The 26,337-nt window shown below is 45.1% G+C and overlaps 1 protein-coding gene across 4 annotated transcripts; it reads left to right on the top strand.

Annotated features, from left to right (window-relative positions):
• The first annotated feature begins 3,591 nt into the window (after positions 1–3,591).
• LOC102448459 (attractin like homolog atrn-1-like) lies at positions 3,592–25,441 on the top strand. Of its 4 annotated transcripts, XM_089779639.1 has the most exons (9): positions 3,592–3,683; positions 4,514–4,627; positions 15,704–15,970; positions 16,929–17,005; positions 17,371–17,449; positions 19,257–19,303; positions 20,039–20,159; positions 21,050–21,236; positions 21,898–25,441. In XM_089779639.1, the coding sequence occupies exons 3-9, from the start codon at positions 15,808–15,810 to the stop codon at positions 22,520–22,522; spliced, it is 1,299 nt and encodes a 432-aa protein (XP_089635765.1). In that variant the 5' UTR covers positions 3,592–3,683; positions 4,514–4,627; positions 15,704–15,807; the 3' UTR covers positions 22,523–25,441. The 4 variants fall into 4 exon arrangements, with proteins under 4 accessions (XP_089635765.1, XP_075789184.2, XP_089635766.1 ...); XM_075933069.2 differs by lacking the exon at positions 4,514–4,627 and having other exon boundaries at positions 3,620–3,683; XM_089779640.1 differs by lacking the exons at positions 3,592–3,683; positions 4,514–4,627 and adding an exon at positions 10,192–10,341.
• Positions 25,442–26,337: the final 896 nt, after the last annotated feature.

Below are 26,337 nucleotides of genomic sequence, written 5' to 3'. Positions count from 1 at the left end.
CCAAGTACTGGAGCTCCGAGCAATCATACTGCTCTTACATACAATGCAACTCCTCCTCCTTTTCTCCCCCACCTGTTCTTCCTGAACAGTTTATACCCTTACATGACAGTGCTACAGTCGTACAAGTCATCCCTCCAACTCTCCATTATTCCAATCAAATCATAGTTCTTTGACTGGGTCAAGGCTTCTAATTCTTCCTGTTTGTTTCCCAGGCTTCTCACATTAGTGTACAAACACCTTAGATAACCAGTTGATTGCCCTGCCTTCTCCATCCGAATCAGGGGTCCTCCTTTGTTGCTCGTTCCTCCTTGTGATTCTTCGTGGTGTCCGACTTCCTCACTTACCTCAGGGCTTTGGTCACCATCCCCCAACAAACTTAGTTTAAAGCCTTCCTTGCTAGGTTTGCAAGCCAGCCCACGAAGATGCTTTTTCCTCTCTTGGTTAGGTGGATCCCATCTCTTCCTAACAATCCTTGTACCCGGAACAGAGTCCCATGGTCAAAGAAACCAAAGCCCTCTCTCCAACACCATCTGCGCAACCACACATTTACTTCCACAATTCGATGATCCCTACCCGGACCTTTTCCTTCAACCAGAAGGATGGACAAAAACACCACTTGCTCTTCAAATTCCTTGATCCTTCTTCTCAGTGCTTCATAATCTGCTGTGACCCGCTCAAGGTCATTCTTGGCCGTATCATTAGTTCCTACACGGAGAAGCAGGAAGGGGTACTGAACCGAAGGTTTAATCACTTTCGGAAGACGAGTCTCGCTCATAGCCTGAATGTGAGCTCCCAGTAAGCAGCACACTTCTCAAGATTGCAGGTCTGGACGGCAGATGGATGACTCAGTCCCTCTTAGGAGGGAGTCCCTGACCACCACCACCTTTTGAGGGTAGAGATCATGGAACCCCCACCCCTAGAACTATGCATCCCATACCTTCCGGTAGATGGTGTTCCCTTCTGATTTCTTCCCTGGCAAGTCCCTGCCAAAGCATTCTCCACTGCAGTGCCTGTGGAGAGAGCCTGAAAGCGATTACTTACTTCTACAGGAATGGGGTATACCTGAGTTAGAACATAAGAACGGCCATACTGAGTCAGACCAAAGGTCCATCTAGCCCAGTATCCTGTCTGCCGACAGTGGCCAGCACCAGGTGCCCCAGAGAGGGTGGACCGAAGACAATGATCAAGCGATTTGTTTCCTGCCATCCCTCTCCAGCCTCTGAGAAACAGAGGCCAGGGACACCAATTCTATCCCCTGGCTAATAGTTGGCTTTCTTCTCATTCTAGAGGTTACATGCTGCCAGTTTTCTTCCTTGTCCTGTTCTGCCCTGACTGGCTCTTCAGCCTGCTGTGCCTACAGGATTAAACGCTGCCTTCTATGGAGGAAGTCTTCATCCTCTCTGATAGAACATAGGGTTGATACTTGGGCCTCCAGTCCTCTAATGCTGTGCAGGTAACAACAGAAGACCTATCACCATCCATACCTACCTTCCTTCCTTCCTTCCTTCTGAGAGATTCCTCAGTTGTTATTAAACACCTCCTTGAAGGGAAGGAGTGTAGTGAAAAGATGTTAAGGAATGGTGAGTGTATCTTACTCCCTTCCCAGCTCCCTCTCCAAACTCCCTGTTAACAGCCCCTGGTTGCTGACTCACTCCTTTATAAAGCACTAGACTGCCTGATAGCCCCTCCCCCTGATTAAGGCTCAATCAGTGAGCAGAGGCATCAAGATTTCAAACCCTGATTAGAAGCTCACAGCTTCTACCTGCCAGCCACAGAACACACTCCCAGGGGAGGGGAGAGAAAAAACAACAGCTAAACACAAGCTCCGCACACAGCAAGAAAACCCCAAACACAAACACACATTACAGACAGACCACTTCCCTCAAGGGTCCTGTATTCGCTTCCTCCTTTATCTGGAGAACTCTCTCTCCAAACTCCCTGTTAACAGCCCCCGTTTGCAAGCTTATGTATAAATTAAAATTTCATGCAATGACTTGTTTATGCAGCTCTATATACTATATGCTGAAATGTCAGTACAATATTTATATTCCAATTGATTTATAATTAATGGTAAAAATGAGGGATTTTTGCAAGCAGTTTTTTAGTGATGTGAACTCCTGAAAGGAGTGCAATTGCGTGGAAAGATTTAGAGCCACTGCACTATCTCCTACCTTGTCTGGGCGCAAGTAGAAACAGTAGCTGTAATTACAGCAAAAAGCCCTTCGGTGAAATAAGAAAACGAAATCAGGGTTATACTATCATGAGTCAACACAGTGAGCACAAGGAGGAGTCTAAGGATTGAGGTGTGTGACTGGTAGTGTCCTGCATATCTGCAGATAACTGCTTTGCATCTGCAGATATTATTTTACATCTGTGGACCGTTTTTGCAGATTGGCTGCGGATACAGATTTTGTATCAGTACACTGTTCTAGCGACTGAAAATATTGTTCTAGCATTTGATTAATACAAATGCTTACTATTATTACATCACTGCAAGCACTACTACAGCTGCTCTATTGGGTTTATCATTCTAGTGTTTAACTATTATTTATTCATTTTTTATGGAATGCACCATTATAGTCCCTCTGATGGCTCCACTGTTTGATTATCAATGATACGTTCACTTCACACCTTGCTGCCATACTCTTGGGTTTACAGTACGAACACTTGATTTATGATTTCCACATTACCACATGCACTGTTTCAGCTGCTATCAGGGTTATCATTCTAATATTTGACTACTACTGATTATAATACGATTGCATGCACTATTACAGCTGCTATTGAGTGTATTGTTCCGGCATTTGATGATTAACGATGAGTCTGACATTATTACTTACAGCTATGGGGGGTTATCGTTTGACCAGTTGCTTATTAAGTAACATTATTGCATGCACCATTACACCATTACAGCTTATCAGGCCAGGGTTTAATTATTAATGACAATGATACTATTACTGCACTATTGCGGCCACACGATCAGGGCTGATTGTTCCAGCGTGTTTGCTAGCGAGGATTAAAATGTGAACGGCTGCACTACTACACAGTATTGCTGTGGATTTATTAACCCCATCCCCAGTTATTACGCTGTGCACAGGTTACATTACCTATAGCATGGGCCTTGCAAACTTGCCTGGCTACCATGTTCCCCTCCATTCCTGATGGGCAGCTGGGCCCGTGACCCTGAAGGCAGTGGGGCCCTGCCTCCCCACATGTGCCCAGCTGCTCAACCAAGGAGACCTGAACAACATAACAGCTCCTACCCCTGCTCTGGCCAGGCACGCACCCTACAGTTCCCAAACTCACTGCTGCATTGGGGGACCCCTTCTCGGGGAGGCTGCTGCCCCGGGGAGCATTGAAAAGGAGGGGTGCGGGGGTTTGCCCCGGGGGGGCAGTTCCAGAGCTGTTACAAGGAGGGGAGGCTCCCCCTCTGGTGCGCGCAAGAGAGCAAAGGGCAGTTCCCCCGCTGGGTATTTGGGGGAGCTTTGCCCCCCCTTTCCTGCAGCTGGGGTGCCGGGGGGAGCCCCAGCGGGGGTGGGGGGGTGCAGAGAGCGCGGCCCCTTTAAATCTTTGCCCCGAGGGGGGGCGCGGCTCGCTGCGCAGGCAGGAAGCGCGGGGCGGGTCCGTGCGCCCGGAGCGCCAGGCCTGGGGGGACCGGGCTGGAGCAGCTGCGCGGCGGGGCGGTGAGCGCGGGGCGGGGGTCCTGGGGGGGGTTGTTGCTGGCGCTGAAGCCAACCAGGAGCCCGGCCCTTTCCCGGGGGTGCATTAGCTGCTGTACTGCGCCCCCCCCCCCACGTGCCCATTTCCCTGCCCTGTGCTCGCCTACTAGTGAGGGGGGTGAGCCAACAGCCTGCACATGATTCACCCCGGGCTCGTCCCTTAATCCAAATCACCCCCCCTCTGTCGGGGGGGGGGAGAGAAAGGCAGGAGCCGGCTTTTAAGTCCCCCCCCCCCCCCCAGCACCGGGTCCTGCTGCGCTCCTGCCCTCTGTGTTGCTGCTGACAGAGGCAGCAGCATTGGGGGGGCGGGAGCTGCACACCTGGGAAGCTGGCATTCAAGCCCTGCTCCCTACATCTGTTAGAGCCCAGGGAGGCACTTAGCCTCCCCGGAGCAATTTCTGTCTGCAGGGAGCTCGGGGGCTGCTGCTTCCCCAGGCTCCTGTCTCTGTGTCCCTGGTCTGTAACTCAGGGCCCCTTCGCTCAGCTCAGCTCAGCACCACAAACTGATCTCTGATTCATCAACATCGCAGTGCAGAGATGAATTTAACAACACAGCCTAGTACCCAGAATCCCCCTGCAGACCACACTCCTAGGCCTTCCCTGCCTGAAAACATTTCCTTGCTAGGGTGTGGTCTGTGCATTCGCAGACATTTCTAGAGTATTTCACTCCCACTTCATAGTGGTGGTTAGGTTCCCCGAGCATTTCTCATGCTGTAGCTTTCTGTTGCTTTTCATTGGGGAATAAATGCTCAGCTGGTTCTACTAATTAAACGCCATCTCATTCCGCATCCCAGGTGGGACAGGCAGGAATAATTGGCCAAGGCTGGCTGATTCCAGACTTCCAACCTTTGGAAGGGGCAAGCCACCCTATCCGGGCTCAAGGAGGCTACAGCGTTTCCATTTATAAGGTGAGAAGAGTTTGGCAGTTCTCTACTAAGGAACAGGCAATGTGAGCATTTCAGATGGCAAGTGGCATATGTAAGCCAAAATAGCTTCTCAGTGTTTTCTTACACTAGAAAAGTACATTCTCTTCCACATCTTCATAGGGGCCAAAAATAGCCAAGATTACCAGAATGGATGACAATGTCTAGAAGCACCAACTGAGATCAGGGCATAGTGCACCCATTACAGTATGTATACATAGTAAACAACAGTTTTTGCCTTTATATGAGAGAGACAAAAGTTGAGAAGAGGGAAGTCTTCGTTCCATATTCTAGATGGGGAACCGAAGAAAAGAGAAATAAAGTGACTTACCCGTCATACATGTGAAGTCTGTGGCAAAGCCAGCAATTGAAACCAAATCTTCTGAGCCTTCATTACAAGACCATACGTTTTCCTTTTTCTGACTTCCTCCGGCTTCCCTTCTCCCCATCCTGCTTCTTGTCTGAGATGACGCTTGGACAACTTTAGTTATAAATAGTCTCAGAGGCGTAGCCGTGGTAGTCTGTAACTTTAAAAACGACGAGTAGTCCTGTGGCACTTTAGACACAAAGATAGTATCATGAGCTTGTGTGGTTAAAACCCACTTTATCAGATGGCTTGGAGTGGAAAACTATAGAATCCAGGGTATATGGGAGAGTCTCTGGTCCTGGACCTTATATAATATGAGGACAACTTGCCACCTCTTCTTCTAGCAAGTCCTATTAAGTACAAACACCAGGTGGATCCACGTGAGTAAATCCACTGAAGTTGTTGGGATTATTTGTGTGGGTAGATGTCATTCACATCTACGCATGAGCGCCTGTCACTGCAGTCTCTATTACAGAGATACACATAATGCACCTTGAGGTTAAAGGAAATCAGCAGCATCTTTAAATGCAGCCCTTGTATTTTTGGCTAAGAACAAAGCTAATCAACTGAAGTGTTTTTTTCTTTTTAATTGCTGGTGCACTGATATAATAAGCCCTTGTCATTTTGATAACTTTAGCCTTTTCCTATCTGGCTTCTCCCCCAGCTTGTCAGGTGTCTCCCGTCAAGTCAGACCATATCCATCTGTTTGTCTCACCAGTTCAACATGTTACTTCCCTCCCCACTTGAATCTCCCATTTGGCTTCTGTCTCTTTTGTGTAGTGTTTAAACTCTTCTACCTCTGTAAGGTCCTTACTACTGACTATTGTCCCAGGCTATGCCTTAGTTCTCCTTTTGTCGTCTTCTCATTCCCTACACTTTTCCCCTTTGTGCCATACGACTCCTTTCTCCCATTGTCTTTCAGTACTTTTCCCAATCCAATATCCGGCTCATTTGGAGAAGCCTGGCCCAGAGGACCTGGCCCCCAGTCACCGTGGGCAGGGGGACTGCTCCAGTCCCTGCCAGTTAACTGTAACCATCACCCAGTAAGAGTGCTGTTAACAGGTTAACCATTTACATCCCTAGTCTAGAGAAGGAGTTGGATTGGAATTGAGCTCCAAAGTCTATTTTTGGCTTTGTCTCAGATCCTCTGTGACCTTGGGCAAGTCTCTCTCTCTCTCACTATGCATCTATTTCTCCATCTGTAAAATGGAGATAATACCAGTTCCTTCTCCCACCCTTTGTCTTATTTTAGACTGTAGACTCTTCAAAGTGGAGCCTGTCAGTGTGTCAGCATCTAACACACAGGAGCCCTGACTTTGGCTGGTGCCTCTAGGGGCAACTCCAATTTAAAGAAAGGATTAAAATATATGTAAGAAGCTCAAGTTTCTTAAGTGCTTAATATTGAGAGCTACATCAGACTTCATTTTGCATTTTGGGAACTCAGCATCTCTGAAAATTAGGCCTTATATATCCTGAGAAATGTGGTATGAGTTTAATAGAACTACAATGTAAGAATAATTACAACTGCATCCTAATGATACTGAAATTTGTAACAGAAATATTCAGGCATTGCAAGTAACTGTGATATAGTAGAGCCAGACTTCTGTAGGGACTGTCAATTAATTCTAAATAGATGGTCTTTTAAGTGTAATACTTCCTAATTCCCCTTGCATCTCAAAGTTCATAGTCTCATCCTTTCTTATGCAAGGAACCCAACAGGAATATTTGCACAAATAAGACTACTCACTGGACAAAGGGTTTGCAGTATAAGTTCTTGCATGAAGTTCACCAAAAGCTGTCGTGTATGTATAGTTCTCTAAACAGTGCCACCACTATAACGTCAAGCTCTCAATAAACACACAACAGCACCATTTGCAATGAGAGCTCTGGGGGGAAAGGCTGCAGGATTGCATGCATAAGAATTTGAATATTTAAAACATTACAAGAAAAAAACTTTAGCTGACATTTTGTATGTGTGTGTGCACATGAAACATACATGTTGGGATGAGAAATTGATACAGTTCTAAAGTTTTTGATTCTCTTGGTTTAAACTTTTCTAAGCAGCCTATTAAAATAGAGGATAATGAATCAAAAGCAGTGCTGAGAAATCAGCTTGTATATTTCAATTAATTAATACTTTATTACAGGAAACCTGAGCTGCTCAGGCTGCTTGAAAAATCATGTTCTAGTAAATATACAGATAGCTATTTATATGAATTTCCTGAAATTATTTTCCCCCTGTATTTCCTGAAATTGTTTCTTAATTTTTCTATTTTGAAATACCAGTGGGACAGCATTAATGCACAAGTGTATTCTGTGCTATGGTTAACACTTTGTGTTGTAGCCATCATGGTAAATGTTCCTCTCCCCTCACACACTGTTGTCCAATGTGCAGTTGGATTGTGTGGAGTCAGCTCCTTGCACGAGCCACCTGCCCCTCCCTCCCCCACCTCCCAGCAGCGTGGTGGGGCAGGTGGGAGCCAGCATGCACAGGGAACCTGCCCCGTGGCTGCCACCCACAGAGGCAGTGGGAGGGGCAGGCAGGAGCCGGCTCGTGCAAGGAGCTGACTTTTAAGCCATCTCTCTATGCTGCCTGCCCCCCCTTTGCTGCCTCTCACAGTGGCAAGGTGGGAGCCAGTGCTCAGGAGGAGCAGGCTTAAAAGCTGGCTGCCTGCAAGCAGCGGCTCTCACCTGCGCCCCCAATCTGCATGTAAATGCTAAAATTTCAAGCAGTTACACGCACAAATACCTGATAGTTAACATCCCTATTCCATAAAAGCAGTGTCTTTAAACTCTCTGTTGGAGGAATGTTTAAAAATATTTCAATGTAGCTATAAATTTCACCTTATTTTATATAAAACAGATCAGTGCATTCTAAGTAACACCAGCTATGGAAGTTGCATTATAGTACCAACGAGAGGCTCTCAGATATTTACTGTTCAGTGGATTTGCTCTGGTTTTACACATGGGAAAGATGAAAGGGCTTCATGTCATCCAGTGTGGCAGTCTGGGGTTCCCTCCAGTGACATCAGAAATAAATTGAAGGTGTTACACATTTTGCATTCCATAGCTACCCTCATGTAACTAGTTTTTCCTTTGTCTCTTTACTTCTTGTTCATTAGATGATCTTAACATTAAAATAAACTGAAAAGAAATCAACCAGAAAGCTTTCCCATAATCAAGACAGTGTGCGTTGGCCTCAACCTGTAAACACTTATTAGTGAGTTTAGTCCCATGAACTGCATGGTGCTATTTAGTAGGTACCACTAAGTTGACTAGTACAGGAGTTTGGGCCCTTGCGCTACACTGCTGTTACTTTTTTTGTTGAGAATTGGAATAATAAATAATTTGAGATTTTTTTTTTTTTTTACTATTCTAACAGCACCTATGCTCTAAATCGGGGCCTGAACTATTGTGATCCCCAGGGTAACACTTTATGTGGTGCAATATAGCTTCATTTTGTGCCCCATATTTCTTGTCAACTGCATCCTGAACTGTTTTACAGGTGCTTCGGGGGGAGCTGAGTTAGTCTGTGCAGGATAAACTTAAAAAACAACAAATGGTCTGGTAGCATTTTATAGACCAGCAAAATATGTAGATGGTATCATGAGCTTTCGTGGGCACAGCCCACTTCTTCAGATGACGGGAGTGTTGGATGTCCAGAACACTCCAACACTATAACCGACACTGGACATCAAACACTCCAGTCATCTGAAGAAGTGGGCTGTGCCCACGAAAGCTCATGATACCACCTACACGTTTTGCTAGTCTATAAAGTGCTACCAGGCCATTTGTTGTTTTACAGGTGTAACTAATGAAAGTTTGAAGAGAGATCAGTAACAGCAGAGAGAGACTGAGGTATAAGTAAAGGGGAGGAAGCGTAGGGATTTTATTTGAAATGTCAGGTGAGATGGATGGTTGATGTCAATTGAAAAGATACAGGAAGGTGATGACAGGAGCTGCAGAGAAGGAAGCTAGTGCACTAACACCAGAGAGACTGTTTGAAGGGCCAAAGAGGAAGAGGATTCTCATCATAGAATACTGGGACTGGAAGGGACCTCGAGAGGTCGAGTCCAGTCCCCTGCCCTCATGGCAGGACCCAGTACTGTCTAGACCATCCCTGATAGACATTTATCTAACCTACTCTTAAATATCTCCCTGGGCAATTTATTCCAGTGTTTTGACCACCCTGACAGTTAGGAACTTTTTCCTAATGTCCAACCTAAACCTCTCTTGCTGCAGTTGAAGCCCATTGCTTCTTGTTCTATCCTCAGAGGCCAAGATGAACAAGTTTTCTCCCTCCTTTCACCGTCATTCCCTCATGAGTAGAGGGAAGAAGCAGAAAGTCGTGGATACAAGTATGGGCCATGAGATTGCTTGGAATAAATCCATGGAAGCTTTTCGTTAAAACCAGGACAGCCATTTGTAATTGGTTTTGAAAGTGAATAGGGGATCTAATGTTTGAAGAAGTGAGGTTGTACTGCATAGGGCGGTGAAAGGTTGACAGGGTGAGGCCTATAGTGAATGAATACTGATAACCCTATTACACCACAACTGGGGTTTGAATGTAGCAGTGAAATCTAAGGTACTCGGTAGCATTTCAGAGGGGAAAGAAAGAGGGTAGATTTATTCTAGGCTGTAACAACAAAGGATTATGAAACCGGATCATTCCTGACTTCCGGATCTTATTCCTCAGCCAACATGTGTATATGAACACAGCCACTTTACAAAATCCATCTGTGAGCAGGATTTTCTTGTGTATTAGAGTTCATTAATCCTTGAATCTAGTACAGCATCACTTTTTCTTCTATAACAGCATAGGACACAAATAGCCACTTCAGAGGTCTAAAGTTACTTTGTAGTTAGTGTGACTGCATAGCTCTACTTCTGTAATCAGAGCTGTGTGACCTCACTGAGTTAAATATAGCTAAATATGGTTTTAGATCATCCGCGTGTATACGCATGACAGAAATACCCAAATTTAGGCCTAAGAAGCTTGCCCTTTAGAATCTAAGACTAGCAATCACTGTGCTTGCAAAGTGCCCAGAGCAAACTCAATTGACCCTCTGCAAGGATCCAACCTTCTTTCTGGAGAGTGGATTCTAATAAAAGAAATGTGTGTGTAACAATGCGTTGCTATTTATATTGTGTCCGTGTGACCTCGCTTGCATGGATGAAATTCGTGTCTGTGTATGATAACAGTTGGACACAAGGCTGATATTAAGAGAGAAGAGCTTGCTTCCCTGCTGCAAAGTACTGTTTTAAAACCACTCCTCCTCATTCCACTTCAAGTTTTGGAGCGAGAGCAAGCTAAAGAAACAGCTCTTGCAATGTGAGTAATTTGGATAAATGCACTTCCAGCTGTATCACTGCTCTGATTTAAAGAGGAGTTTAATGGGAGGTTGCCCTCTGCCAATTCATAGATATTTCTGATCTGACCTGCTGTTTTCACTTTGCTTGTTGATGGAGGTTTCCTGGCAGCTTCTAGTGCGATTGCAGCTCGTAACATGCCTGCCTGTTTAGTTATGTTGCCTGTGAAGCCAAACGGAATGCCTTTGTTAGTTCTGCAGACAGGAAGATATAAAGAGTAAGTCCTGTTGCTGAAAGGATGTCGAATGGTACTGCTACAGCTCTATAATTTGAGTGAGGCTAAGGCAGGTTCAAAAACTTACCAAGCCCCAATTATGGTGGTGTCCAACACTCTGGGGATGTTAAGAGGTGGGTAACTGGGCAATCCTGTAGTTGACAAGGGAAGGCGCTGCCCCTGATGCTGCTCTGCAGTTTGAATGTAGCGTGAGATGGGCATGCAGGCAGCCCAGCTCCGACTACGTTTACACTGCAGAGCCGCAGCAGGGGTAGCTCCTGGACCCAGCGCGAGCCGGGATTGAGCCGAGCTTGCCCAGTCCTGGTTCAGGCCGGGTCCAGCAGTTCCTGTCTGTGGGAGGTCCCAGAAGGGGAAGGGTTGGGACCCCCTGTGGACAGGGACTGCTGCTGGAGCAGCCTCCCCCCTGCTGCACTACTGCCTATGAGAGGCAGCAGCATGGGGGGTGTGTGTGTGGTGGGGGGGGAGGGGAGGGAGCAGGACTGCGGAGACAGTGCTGGGGGGGCGGAATCAGCTTTTAAACCGGCTCCCCCCAGCACCAGCTCCTTCTCCCTCCTTGCTGCTTCTATATCAGAGGCAGCAAGGTGGGGGGAAGCGAGTAGTCGACTCGACTCCTCATTTACTTCCCTACTAGCCACTAGTGGCTATTTGGCTGGCTGAGTGTGGCTAGTTTGCCATAGGTGGACACCACGGAGCTATTAGCTAAAGCAGCGTTTCTTAAATGCAGCCATCAGGGGATTTTCTTGTGGCCGCAGCCTGTTGCTCCAGCCCCTGCCGGTTAACCAGTCACCTCCTTAGTGGCCAGTGAGTTCCCTGCTTTCTGGGAGCAGTGGGGTCAAGGTTCAGTTCGGGGGTGAGGGCTGGCAGGCTCCCGTTGCATGGCAGTGGCTTCAGGCTTCTCACCCCTCCCCATTGCCCTGTTTCCCAGTGCCTCCTCCAGCCTCGAACTTCTGCCTGTGAGAGCTGGTTCCGGCTTCGAGCCTGGGCTTCTCCCCCCCCCCCCGATTATCTCGCCAGGCCTCGCTGCCTTCTCTGTCCCTGGCACCAAGCTCCAGCTCCTAGCCACAGGGACCAGAATCCAGCTGCAGGACTTTTGGCTCAGGCACCAGGGCTCTGGCCTCCATCCTCAGCCATGTGGTGGCAGGTGCCTCCTCTGACCCCTCCCCCATCACCCCTGGTCATCACTGCCTCCTTCTGCAGGGCTTAATTTGCCCCAGGCTTGTTGGGGCTGAGCAAGACTCCTGTGAAGGGCTGTTAGTTAATATCACCTTTCACAGCAGAACCGGTGGCTAGCTGGGAGGCCTGTGAGGAATGATAGTAAGATACAAATACCGTCACTAGCTAAGAGCAGCCACCAGCAAGTTGGCCACACACCCGGGCCCTCAAAAATTGTATGGTGAGAAGCCCTGAGCTAGAGAATTGAGTCATTACGCTAGAGCATATGGGTCGCCATTACATTTCAAAAGGGTTGCCACGTGTCTCTGCAGGTGGCTCTGCTCTCCCCCTGTTTTTGAGCTGCCCTGGGTCACCCAGTCTTCCCGAATTGTCAAACCAGGTCCCCCTCTGGGAAAGGTTGGGAACTGCTGCCCTCGGCGTAGAAATGCAACGCCAGGGCCTGCTTTTGCTTCCGCAGGCTGCCAAGCACGACGCTGACGGTTTCACTAACTGGCCACTGTTACGAATAGCTGCTGTGGATCGTTTCCGCTCTGCCACTGCTCAGTAAAGCGGGGAGCAGCAACAGAGGCAAAGGAGCTCTCTGGTTACAGGCTCAGGGGGTGGAATTGCTTTAGATGCAAACCTCATTCAGATTTATATTGCGCCTCTTATCCCCTGGGATGCCAGAGCGCGTCATGCACTGCACTCAGAAATAGCATTTCTTGGCACTCCACTGCAGCTCCTGTTTCACAGCACATAGTAATTGTACAACACGAGTGGACAGGAAGGGAAGGGGTAGCTACTGTCCTTTATAATTCAACCCAAAGGTATTTATGGCATCACTACACACATTCAGGTTCCTCAGTGTGAAGTGATAAATCCAAAAATATTGGTAACACAGCAGTAGTTAAAAGTCCAAAAGTTATCCCCATAAATGAGATTAACCAGGGCTCTATCTGCTTTTCCCATGGATTCTATTCATATAACTCGCAACCTTCTCCCTACAACAACTTAACAAGGAGGGGGATCTGTATTAAGGGGTCCTTGAATTCTGCTCACTCTTAATATTTGCCTTGGAGAGTACAGACCTTTTCTTCTTCCGCTGACACCAGTGAAAGTCCTTCCTCTCTCTCTGTCTCTCTTTTCTGTGTGTGTGAGGGTGTATAGGTGGTGGTGGTGTTCTTGGAGCACGCTTGCTCATATCACATCAGGAGGATAAAAGTTTTCAATACCTGTTCTCTGTTACTTTGCTTCATCCTTAAACTGAACGGCTGCATCTAGACTGGCATGATTTTGCAGAAATACTTTTAACGGAAAAGCATCTAGATTGGCACGGATGCTGTCTACACTGGCCCTCTTGCGCAAGTATTCTTGTGCAAGAGGGCTCATCCCTGAGCGAGAGCGTCAAAGTATTTGCGCAAGAAGCACTGAATTCTTACATTAGAACGTCAGTGTTCTTGCGCAAATTCAAGCGGCCAGTGTAGACAGCTGGCAAGTTTTTGTGCAAAAGCAGTTTTGCTTTTGCACAAAATCTTGCAGTCTAGATGCACCCAACCAGTCTAGTCTTCTAGCACTGAAGAAGACAGGCAGTTTTGGCTGCCTTTTCTCAAGTGTTCAATCTTGGAACCATAACAAAACAGAGTGGGAGGGATAGCATCTTATTGAGCCCTCTTATTAAGATGTTTCTTCTTCCATAGTCCTTTACTTCCCAACTAGATTTAATGTAAATGTAAAGGCAAACTTTTTTGCATATGAGTGGAGGGTTTTTGTGGGGGTTTTTTGGCTTGGCATATTTATCTTGTGCCATTGCTCTAAGTCGCTTTAGGATATTTCCAGATCCTCAGTCACTGAAGAGAGATAACATACCCTGATTTTTGCTTTGTAATTATAATATTCAAAGCAGATGCCCTGGGAATAGAAAGGGATAAGGATGTTAACCTGCAGTTATCTGGCTAACCGTATAATTTGTAACAACTGCACGATTGGTCGATAAGGGCTGCTCTGCAGAGCCGCAGCAGGGGCAGCTCCTGGAGCTGGCTTGAGCCAGGACAGAACAGTCCCCGGAACGTACTGGCTGCGGGAACCATCTGCGCTGCAGTGCTACGTTGTAAGTGGAGTAAGAGCCACTGGGCTCTTACTACATTGAACATGCAGAGGCGCCGCGTCCCAGACCAGCGCGAGCCGGGACTGAGCCCAGCCACCCCTGGCCGTGGGCAGGGGCTGCTGCTAGAGTAGCCCCGGCCATGGCCAGACCTGGCTTCCGAGAACAGAGGCTGCTCCAGCAACAGCCTCTGTCCATGGGAGCGCCTAGCTCCCCACTGGGACCCCTGCGGACAAGAACCGCTGCCAGAGCAGCCTCTGCCCATGGCCGCTTCGCAGCAGCCTCTCCATCCCTCTGATAAAGGCGGCGAGGGGTAGGCAGCACTGTGGAGACGGGGCGGGGAGACTGGCTTTTAAGCTGACTCCCCGCAACACTGGCTCCTGTCTCCCTCCCCCCCCCTTGTTGCCTCTCTCATACGGCTCGACTACCCGATAGGTGTATGCTACGCTAGTCGACTGCTCGCTAACCTCCCTAGTCCTGGAGCAGGGCAGATGGTTTTCCAGAGCACTAGCTGTGCATAGACGACCCGACTTTCACTGACTTATTTTCAAATGTGCTTTGCCTGCCCTTTGTGATCTGTCATCGTAGATTTCCCCCTTGAGCCTTTTTAAGTCTTTTTATTCTGAACTTGGGCCAACAGCAGAGTGTCCGGTTGAACAAGGCAGAGTCAGTTTCAGACTGGTGTGTCTTTTCGACGGTTAGCTGTGCTACCATTAAATAAGCGGCCTTTAAGCCTGGGGTGGGCAGTAACGTGGTGGGGGTTCACCAGGGTGAGCCCCCGGCGGACTGCTGCCTCTACCTGCATGGCAGCAGGCTTCAGCGATCGCAGCTCCTGTTGGACGCAGATTGCCGTTTCCAGCCAATGGGAGTAGTGGGAAGTGGCATGGATTGGGACATGTGCCACCGCTCCCATTGGCTGGGAATGGCGATCGCTGGCCAATGGGAGCTGTGATCGCTGGGATCTGCGGCTGTACAGGTAATATAGTGGCGGTGGCCCGCCTCAGACCCATCGACTGGTATTTGCCCACTCCTGCACTAAGCATTACCCGTGACCCAACACAAAGAGTTAAACGAACAAAAGTAGATGAATGCTCTTGCTGTTGCTCTCTTTGCAGAGAATACAGTGACATCTTGTGGCAAAGTAACAGAGTCTGTTAGGCTGATCTTGGTCAAACAAACAAACAAACAAAAAAAGCCATCAGGTAGCACTAAAGACTAACAAGATGTGAGCTTTTGTGGGGCAGTGGGTCTGCCCCACAAAAGCTCATCACCTAATAAACCACCTTTTTAGTCTTTAAAGTGCTACCTGGCTGCTTTTTTTGTTTTGTCTTGTGGCAAAAGAGACTAAAGTATTATTTTCTCCAGCACTATCTTGATTTCAGATGCCTCTGAGGATGGCAGTCTAAATTTAGTCTGGGTTATACTTAGTGTAGTACCCCACTTCCATCTTCCCCACTATGTATCAGACTGATTCCAAGAGGAGGTAAGAGCCTCAGTCCCTGTGGCTTTATTTTTGCACCCCTTTCCCACGCTGTCACTTGTCTTTATTTGCAGTTCTTCAACCACTTGTCTGTCACAGACATCTTAGGTTCAGATGGGTTAGGAAAGGAAGATTTTGCATGTCAATGTATCAAGATGTTTTACTCAAGTCCAAATCTATTATGATCACCATGTTACACAATTGATCAAAGAAGTGGTGTAGCTGTGAAGTTCATTGACCATTTCAATGTTGTTAGGTTTGGTGGGGCAGGAAGGAAACAGGAACATTTGGTGTCATAGGCCTTCATCAGTGTTCTCACACTTGATTTTTAAATCCTCCCTCACTCTCATTCACAGATCTGTCCCAAGATGAGACGGAGTCCCTGACGTTTTGGGTGAATCTCCCGAGTACAACTCCTATTATAGAAGACCATGGATTTGGCTAGAACCCAGGTGTAGGGATGAGAAGGAAAACTGCAGAATATCTATGGAAACCGGTACCCCAGAACAAGCCTTCTCCATGTAATCGGTTCAAACATGCCTGCAGCGTCTGTAGAGGGTTTGTCTATCTTTATGGGGGCCGGTCCAATAGCACCCTAAGTGACTTCTGGCGGTACAGTATGGGTAAGCTTGTCCTTCCGATATACATCCAGATGCAGACTCACATGGATCATTGTGAAATCAGAGCCACTCCACAGCTAATTCTCAAGGTCACTGTGGCACGTGAACCATTACAGTTTGGGAGCCAATCTTAAAGATTGTAAAGTGAATAGATGGACTATCAAGTTCACGTACCACATTTACCGTATCGATCCATCAAAGATGTTGTTGTGCCTCTCACAAGTGCCAGCACTGAATGGTTGTGACAGGTGAAAAGCCCATAATAGTTAGCTAATTATGCAGCGATATGCACATATGTTCTTGTTATTAGATGCTGAAGCATAGGATTTGTTTTCCCTCAATTATTTTAACTTCCAATTAATGCTGTCCCTTAAAATACTCTTAATTCAAATTGCATATTAAAAATAAACATAACTACTGCAACAATTTAGTACAGAAACAAATGCTTGGATTTTGTAAGGCTTGATTATCAAAATGTGCAATGTCCATTACAAAGAAATTAAAACACTTTGTGTGAAGTTCATTTAACATCCTAGTGTTTTATGCTCCCATTCTGGCCCCGTTAGCATCAGTTATCTAGCATGAACCCCAGGGCTATGCTGACATTGATGCTTGTGCGATACCAAGGACTTGGGGTATAATACATACAAACCTGCAACAATCTGTAACACTTTTCAAACTGAGAAAATTGTTTGCCAAATATAAAAGTACAAACCTATTTTGTGGGAGGAAATAATTCAACCTTCCATGCTAATAGAAAAAAAATGGAGAAAAAACAATCCCGTTAACGTTGTTTACGTTTTCACCTTCCTGTGCCAGACAAGGGGGAAAGTGTGCTTGACCCGAATATCAATCTTGAGCTCATTTTAGAAGATGCCTCCTTCAAAGCATCTCGATTTCACCCTCCTCTGACTTCCATGTGGTTTGTGTATCCATTTTTAGCTCTCCTTTTGTTTCCTAGCAAGCAATGAATGGGAAAAACTGGATTGTTCAGAAGGCCCAGAAGAACTGGAAGAACATTCAATGGTGGCTTATCAGGTGAGTTTAAATTAGCCTGCCCCTAGCAGCTGTTTTTCTTTTGTACAAACTGTTGAGAGGCATTGCTGTGTCTTGTGAAACAGTTGTCACTTTTCTCCCAAGACATGGTTGTATTTCAGTGGTGATCTTTGTGTGGTTTGTAAAATATTGTGAAAAAGGTACTAAATAAATAAGAATTAGAGTACCATCACTCAAACACACAGCTTAGTGGCACGTCTGTTGACTGGTTAAGATTGGCTGTGCGTTTTGGTGTGTTTTATTTGGTGATGGAGATTATTTATCTCTACAAAATTATTTTTAGATTTTTTTTGTACTATACCAGCTGGTGGTAGGTGATAAATGTTTGTTCATCATTGTGCTTGCAGGGCACCCTCTATGTTTTTGGTGGGATGGTGGATTCGGCTTTTACGCAGCTGAAGAGCCCTCTCTGGATGTATGACATTGGTATGGAAAAGTCTGGTTATCTTGTTCCAAAAGGCACCAAAAGAGTCTTGCTCCATTACGCAGTAATTCCACAGATTACAATAAATTGCAAGAGCCTAGTTGTGTTTGCTCATGTATTTGCACATCCACATCTCCCTTTGGCTTCAGTGAGTGTTTTACATGCAAAACCAGATAGAATTTTGTCCTAAAAATTAGGCCATTAAACTGCCAAAGAATCCATTTTTCTTTCCATCGGGGAACTTTTTGTAGCAACATTTCTGTATTCAAGGTTTTCAGCAGATTCCTTATTTTGAGAGCTTTATGAGCTGATCTTCAGAGTTCTTTCACAATGAAATAACAGGCTTAGAGCTTAGGTTTTTTTTTTTTTAATAAATTATGTCCCATGGCAAAGTCATAATTTTGTCTATTATGGGAGGAAAATAGTAACATTTTGCACTGTGAGAGAAATACAGAGATAGCAAAGATTAAATAAAGTAGAAAACGACTTGAAATGAAAAAAGGAAAAAATGAAAACATGTAATATTTTTTCTTGACTTGAAAAACCAACATTTCTATTTGTTGTATCACTGATTTAATTCCAATAAAGGCAGTAGTAAATTTATATATATATCTAATAATTTTTATACATTTGTCACTAGGAAATTATAGTATTTTAATAGCATATAAAATTATTTACTATTAATATTTCAATATAACATTAGATAAGCATATTATATATTTTTCCCATGAGGGATAGCATAGCTAGTAGCTAACAGGTTAACCCTCTCGGTCCCATGAGGCAGCAGTGTGGGGGATAGGGTGGGCTGGGCAGGCAAGAGCTGATGCTTGCAGGAAGCTGGCTTAAAAGCTGGCTCCCTGTGAGCACCGGTTCCTGATTCTCCCTCTTCCCCCATGTGTAAACATGTAGCCACTGAAAAATTCAGCAGTTATACATTTAGACAAATACACACATTTTAACATCCCTATGTAACATAGAATAGTCCATGGCGAGACAGACACACACACCTTGGTGTAGGTTGACCGTAATATAATATTTTCTTAGCTCATAGTCTGAAAAGACAAGTTAGATATTGGCCATTAGCAGAGCTTGACAAACCCTGGCAAGAACTACTCACCAGCCCCGCACTGCGCATGCGCCAAGCGCTGGTGAATGGGGCGCATGGAGCGACCAGCTGAAATCTACTCGCCACAGGCGAGTAGATGCAGTGGTTTGTCGAGCCCTGGCCATTAAACTATTCCTTCTGTTAGCTCCCTGTACTGCTATGTTAGGCTATGTCTAAACTGCACCCCTCAGTCAGCAGAGGGATGTAAATTAGACGCATCGAAAGTGCAAATGAAGCCGGGATTTCAATATCCTGTGCTTCATTTGCATAATGGCGGCTGCTGCTTTTTTTCGAAATGGGGCTTTTCGAGAAAAATCTGGCAGTTTGTTTCAAAAGATCCTGTACTCCTCAAAAAATGAGTACAGGATCTTTTGAAGCAGGGCATTTGTCGAAAATGCCCCGTCTAAACTGCCGTTTTTTCGAAAAGCCCCGTTTCAGAAAAAAGCGGTGTCCACCATTATGCAAATGAAGCGCAGGATATTTAAATCCCGGCTTCATTTGCACTTTCGATGCGTCTAATTTACATCCCTCTGCTGACAGAGGGGTGCAGTTTAGATGTAGCTTTAGTGTTATGTGTTTCATCCTTGCTATGCAGTAAATAACATACCAAGATGACACTTACACAGAATTGCAATTTGAAAAGGAACAGTGTCCTCTTGTGGTCTTAAATATAAACTACACTTTGTTTTAAAACAATCCCTTAGATTCAGCAAGATGGACTGAGTGCAGGCACGCAACAGGGAAGATTGAGGTAAGGAACAAGTGAGAATGCGTGAATCATACGCAGGTTGATTAAACAGATTGCTTTAAAATGTGTTCCCCAAAACAGTTCCAGTCTAGATTCCTAGCAAGGGACATGTTGCTATAAAGTATCCTGCTGTATTTCCCTGCAGTTTCAATACTGGGGGTTCCACCTACTTTTGCAAAACAGTTTGACCCTAGGATATAAATGCTGAATGTCATTACCTCTACTGTTCTTTTAAAAATACTTCAATCAAGAGGGAAAATATTAAGTGTAGGTTGCCAATTTGCAACAAGCTTATTATTCTCTTAAAACTAGGCTTTAAAATATTGACCATATTCATAAACCTCCAAGTTTGTGAAAAACAGAACACATAAATCTGGCAAGATTTTAATTTCTTCACTGTAAATTAGAGACTTGTTTGAATAAAAGTGAATCAGTAAGTACAAACAACATACCCACTTTTCTCTTTGAATGAACACATCAGTGTAGAGGTTGGCTTTTTTTTTTTAAATTTGAGATCAGTGAAGATCTGAACTTTAATGTTTCAGTGCAAAAGTTTCTTTCATAAAATCTGGAATATGAAATCACCCAAATTGAAATTACTAAGATTTTCACCCAGATATCACTATGTTCTCTTCTGAAAAGTAGGTAAAAAGTGGTGCGGAGATAAACCTATATAAATCAAGGATGTCTGTCAAAGTTTGTAAGTGATTTTTCATTTCATTACTTAAATGTTTTCAGATCATTGCTCCAGCTAACAGAAAGGGCCATAGCGCAGTAGTTTACAGTTCCAGCATGTACATCTATGGGGGATACTTCGACCTCAAAGGGATTTCACAAGAGTTTTGGGCTTTACGTTTTGGTAAGTTCAAGCTTCTCTTAGGTTTGATCCAATGCCTAGTGAACTTAATGGACAGCTTCCATCATGATTGCGGTGGGAGGTGGACAGGCCTCTTAAGCAGCAACTTTTCAAGAGCAGTGGTACAGAACCCTGCCCAAACCCTCTGATTTTGCTATGGGCAGAATTTCATCTTTCATTTTAACCACCCCACCTTCACATTCTGATTGCAGAGAAAACCCATGTTAGGCTGGAATTAAAACTAGTTGGGCAACATAGTTCTGGAGCAGTCTGCCTGTTCTGCACTAGTCCCTTGGGCTGAGGTCTCCAGCAGCATTTCAGAGTCCATTGTGCAGAGATCAGTCGATGGCTTTTGCTCGCTCTCATTTTTCAAGTTTTCAAACAGGATTACTAAAAACCATAAGCCTCAGCTGCACTGAGATCTTCCCTGATTTCACCCATCAGTGGTCAGCTACCACGCAACTGTACTCAGTACCATACGACCGTATTTGCGTTATCCTTTGTTCCTCCAAATCACTGCCAGCAGAGGTACTAGTAAGCAAGAGTGCACGGTGTCTGCTAGACTACCTCCTCCCTGTGTTTCCAGCTCAGGGTTGATGCCTAGGAGCAGTGTTAGGAAGGATGCAGTACTTGCTTTATAAATAAATGACTCCAGGGTTGCCCATATGGAACTTTCGTTTCCACTGACATGTCAAAATAGGTTTTGGGTTTGTTTGTTTTTACCATCGTCCTTTAGATGTAACATCTTGCCATGGCATCTCATGCCAGATTAACTAGGAAATGGAGAGGAAATAAAACTATTCCCAGAGCTACATCTTCCTTTGTTCTTTAAACAAGGTGGCTTTCTGTAATCAAACATGCTTGGTAGCTCTAACATTACTTTTTGCTTTCAGATTTGGGGGAATGGTCACAGGTACCTCCCCTGTCTTGTGCCACTGGTCCAGGGCCCCGGCATGGTCACTCAGCTGTGGTTCATGGCACAGGCATGTACCTGTTTGGAGGACTGATGGGGCTGAGTGAACAGAGGGATCTATGGAAGTGGGACTTTATGAGCCGCAAGTGGTCTGCTATCAGAACAAGGTAAACCTCATCCGTTGCCGAACTAAATATATTAGAGAGAGAAGAGTGAGTCCCTCCCTATGGCACTGTAATCAGGCAAGCGGAGTTTGAAGCTCTGGAAAGATTGGAATCTTTGAAAATCAGACAGCGGACTAAGGAGTAGAATACCTGGGACAACTGTTCACCTGTAGAACACACGGGAAGATTTTTGCAATTGCAGTGATTGAGGGATTTCAGCTAATTGCATTGGATCGGGTTTTACACGTCCTTGGATTTCAATTTGAGTCAGAGGGAACTAGAGCAAGGATGGAAGAGACGTGGTTTCTGGCTGCCCTTATTTGTATAGGAAGAGATAGGCTGCAGGGACTCTTGTGGCCAAGTGGGATGTTGCCATTTTAATCTCAGTAAAATCTGCCCATATTGAGAGGGAGCCTAGTGCCCTGAGACCTCTGGTCTCTGTCCCTGCCATCTCAAAGATGAAAGTGGCCGCAGTCTGCTCTATTTTATGGCAGAGTAACTTTGGCCTTTGAGCAAGGTGCCCAGGCAGTTCTCAGCTGGACAGGTTTCATGCCCTGGGGCCAACCGGAGCATTATGACCATTTTCTTTTCCAGCCAAAATGGTGAGTATTAGTTTGTCATTCTTCGTACCCACACTAAGTGTTGCCCGTCCTTGTGTTGATAGCCAGGGACCTCCAAAAGTGGTGGGACACTCTTCTGTGGTCTTTCAAGACTCCATGCTGACTTTCGGTGGAGGGATTTCAAGCTCCAGGCCTAACAGCAGCTTGTGGAAGTACCACTTCAGTTCCCAGAGGTGGGAAAAACTGGCTAGTACAACAGAGGTAAATCTTTCTTCTAAACGGTATCACTGCATCCTGGGAGTTGGTGTTGGTTTCCAACAGATGCCAGGTTTCTCTAGTGCATCCCCCAGCATTCACTGGGGTCCAAGGGGGAAAGAGCCTCAAAAGTTGCTGGCTGTCTCCAAGCAAGCATTCAGCAATGGCAACGAAATAGAAATGAAAACCTTCAGCCAGCCCCTGGAGCTGCCAGGCTGTTGCTCAATCGAGACCCCTTCAGAGGCAGAACAGAGCATATGGTCTAAGAATGAGCATCTCTCCCATCTCATCTCTTCCAAAGCACAAGGTCTCCCTGAAGATATAGCAAACAGGAAAGGAGCTGACGCCCAGCTCGTGCAACCTACAAGCTTGGCAGCTACCAACGGTCCTGATGTGTTACTCCTGATTGGGGGCAAGCCATGGGCCAGCCTCTGTGAAATTTCACTATGGCAAATGGAGCTGAACAGCATTTAAATTACCCCACGTGTAAGGAGGGTGAAGACACCATGCTGCAGGCAGCATACGTGGCCACGGAGAAGGTAGAATGTAGCTCTGCAAGTTCGATCCTAGGACTAACAGCATGCTAAAAGGCTTGGACGTTTTCTCCCTGGAAAAGGAGAGAACTTTTAAGTGAGCTTTTTGGTTGAACAAAACGGACTGAGAAATCGTCCATGTTCAAAACCTGGGGCCACAGTCAAGGGGAAAGGCCACTTTCTAATTTCTGCTTTAATCCATCAGCTGTTAATTAAAAAAAAAAATTGATTCCACGTGCCTTAAAATAGGAAAATGCGTGCACCTCACACATTTCCCTTCTACAGCGAACTCAAAGGGAAAACCGGAACATCTCCTTAGATCTCAGAAGGGGCTCTCCTCCGAATGCTGGGTAAAGTCGAAAGGTGCAAGTACTGAATGTACACATTCATACTACTGAAAAAATGTTTTGCTGGACTGGAGGCTGCCATCTCATGGCCTCACTCTGAAGTATTTGGAGCACCCTTAACTGCCACTGAAGTCCAACGGGACTAGGGATATTCAGCATTTCTCATGCAGTTCAGGACCTTGCAGACTATTTTTCTCAATTTCATGATGTTTTTAATCAGTGGTCATAAAAATACATGGATGTGTAACTTGTAAATGAAGGCCAATTGTAGCATACATCAACAAGGTGCAAGTATATGGCAAAGGATTTAGTGTGTTTAAAAAAAATCTCCCATCTAGTTTCATGAAGTGGATGTGTAATGTTTTAAAATACTGTGGCATAATATCTGCCTTTATTATATTGTGCATTTGTCAGCATTGCCCAGAGAGCTATTTGATATTTCCATACAAATTAACTATGGAATAACCTAATGTTTAAAATTTTGATGTCAGTAATGAAATGCTAGGATTAATGATACTGGTAGCAGTGTTATCTTAAGGCTAGGTACTTATTCAGGCAAGTTGAGTAGCCATGGAATCATTTCAAATTGCTGTGAAGGTAGCTGGGATGAAAATTAATTCCTACATATCTAAAAAGAACAGTTCTAACGACACCAGAGTACAGCAGAGCCTCAGAGTTACCATCAGTTCGGAAATGGAGGTTGCTTGTATCTGGGAACAAAACATTCTGGCTATTTCAAAACTTTACAGCTGAACAGCTTAGAACCTTTGTTATGCAGAAGACAAATGCTGCCTTCCCTTTATTTTTTTAGTAGTTGATCACAGTATCGTATTTGGGTTTTTTTGTCTGCTGTTGCCTGATTAGATCCTTTTGGTTCCAAATGAAGCATATGGCTGTCTGGTCTGTTGGTAACTGACATTCTGCTGTACAAAGCCTGCATTACTTTTCTACACTTTAATTCATGCTTTTTTACTACGTGTTTTCTAGTTTCAATCATGGTCTGACTTTTACACGTTATAAACACCAGAACTTACTTCTTCTGACATGGGCACAGGAACAATTCCAACCAGCGATTAGACGGTAGAAGTTCCTGAGGCCTCCAATTGATTACCCCCACCAAACAGTCTCATGTCTTCAGTGGAAATATAGGTGCTGTCTTTTGGGTTGGCGTGAAGTGACTGGTCACGGTGCAGGCTCTGCTTGAACCCACGTTTCTGATCTCATCATTGGGCTCAGTGACATCCAAGCTAAGTGTAGACGGAGTATAGAAATCTTGAATCCGCAGCCCGCTGGCTACCCGATTGGTCTGTTGTCAGCCAGAGGCAGCACGAACCATACGGACTTGTCTTCGCTAGGGTTGGTTGGGGGAGGTGGGAATGTAGCTGCAAAGGGTTGCTGTAGAGCACTCTCCCTTGATGCCAGCTAAGATTGTTCATTTGCTGGCTGACTTGCTTCTACATCTTTCAAAGCCAATGTGACTTAGGCCTGGAAGGGGAGGTTTTGAAATTCAGAGGAATCAACCTTGCTTGTAACAATCACTTGCACACAGGAGCTCTCCACTGCTGGGGCATCTGAGTGTCTTTTTGCCCTGAATATTTGTATTTTTAGCCTGCTGCCATAGCAAGCTTGAACTCTTTCAGCACTGCATTCCTATCACTGGGGCCGCCTTCCTTTAGGACTAACACTTGCTGGGGGAATGTTTTCCAGGAACTTGAAGAGCATCACCAGTGCCTCTCGTTATGTAGAACATTTTAATGAAAACATTTCTTTCTAAAAGGAGGGAGTTAGCCGACGTGAACAAAACACTCCGTAACCCTGTTGCATCTGCTCACCCTATCTGATGAGCTTGGCAAGGATTCAGATATTGTCATAGTTTAACTCTGGCCCAAGTCAGTAATTACCAAAAGTCATCACCATCTGGTGGCACTGCAGTGGTCTGTGTGAAATAATCTGTGGATTAGCTCCAGTTAGCAGCTATCACTGCCATTAGCATTTTTGTTGGCAAGTCGGGCAGAGAAGGGACTCATTTCTCCACTGGAGCTGCTCACTTAAGCACAGGGAGCAGGCCAGCATGGGAGCCGCTTGCATTGCTGCCATCTGTCCTGTACCTACTCACTGGCGAAACAATACTATTGTCCAAGGCTTCAAACATTTTGTAAGTAGTACGCTCACTTTATAGAGTGAAAGGATATAACCGAATGATGTGTCTTAATCTGCTCCGGACCTGCAAATGTACTGTTATTTTGAAGAGTGTGACTATTTTAAAGTAGTCTATTTATAGAATTAAGATACAAAACCAAATCTGTCCTTATTGATTTACAATGTTTTATAACCTACAGTAAATTTATATTTAGTCAAAATATTCTGATTCATTGTTTACCATTTGCTACTCCTGAACAACAGAAGAAACTGTGTTTATCAATTTCGGGGTAGGGAGGGGGATTAGCAGCGAAACAGACACTTTTTAAAGGCAAATTTACTTTTTCTAATTCAATAAAAGTATGTTAAGTTGACCTGTTTCATGATTTTATTGCAAACTTTAGAAGCAGGCTTGAAAAAGACAGTTGAATTAAACTATGTTGACGCCTTTACTAGACCTCTTCACTTCCTTTTTGTTTTAACCCACCAGAGCAGTCCTTAGCCATACAGTGTGTGGAGTTGCATAGAGCATACGAAAATTTGGGGCACCATTGGGTCGTCCTATCCCTGTTCCGTGGCTCTGTTTCCTCCGGAAAGGATCTAGTTAGAAGTGAACAAGCCTGCCAGACCTGTTAGCAGAACACTGAACCTGTGGAAGAACCAGTCCATTGGTAATGAGACCATTTAACAGGCATTTGCCAACCCCAGGTATGTACTGTTAGTTTCCAAACTCACGGTGTTGGTCTACAGGACCTTAGTTTAACCCACTCTTCGCTTTAAGTTTATATGGCTAGAAGACAACATTCAGCTGCTTAGCTCTCTCATTTTCTGGTAAGAGGAAAGCAGATGCTCCTTCTAGGGAGCCATGTTCTTAAATGGATGTAAGGAGTGAGCAAAAAATAATCCCATTTATTTTGATGATTGACCCATATTAGTTTTTTCTCCGCATAGGTCTTTCTTCCCCTAGGCCCTTTCCCTCCCTTTTTGGGGATATCTCCAAGTCTTTGCCTTGGGATTATGAACTAGTAATAAAAAAGTGAACACTATGAAACCATTAAAATTCTCTAGGATTTTATCTTATCTGTGAATAAGATTCAAAATAAGCTGCCCTACCAGGAATCACTGTCATGAGTTGATTTTGAAGGAGTTTAATGTTCCTGGTATGCGCTATTTTTAAGAAGCTGTGAGATGGGCAACGCAAAGTGGGTTTTCCAGCTGAAAATTAGTGTGTATTCACATGGTTTTTGTGTAAATTTAAAAAACCCAAGAG

This window comes from Pelodiscus sinensis, chromosome 7 (assembly GCF_052426305.1).
Source record: "Pelodiscus sinensis isolate ZL-2025 chromosome 7, ASM5242630v1, whole genome shotgun sequence".
In the NCBI taxonomy this organism is placed as follows: Eukaryota; Metazoa; Chordata; order Testudines; family Trionychidae; genus Pelodiscus; species Pelodiscus sinensis.
The sequence above is the reverse complement of the archived record's forward strand: the minus strand, read 5'-3'. Positions and strand labels throughout refer to the sequence as shown.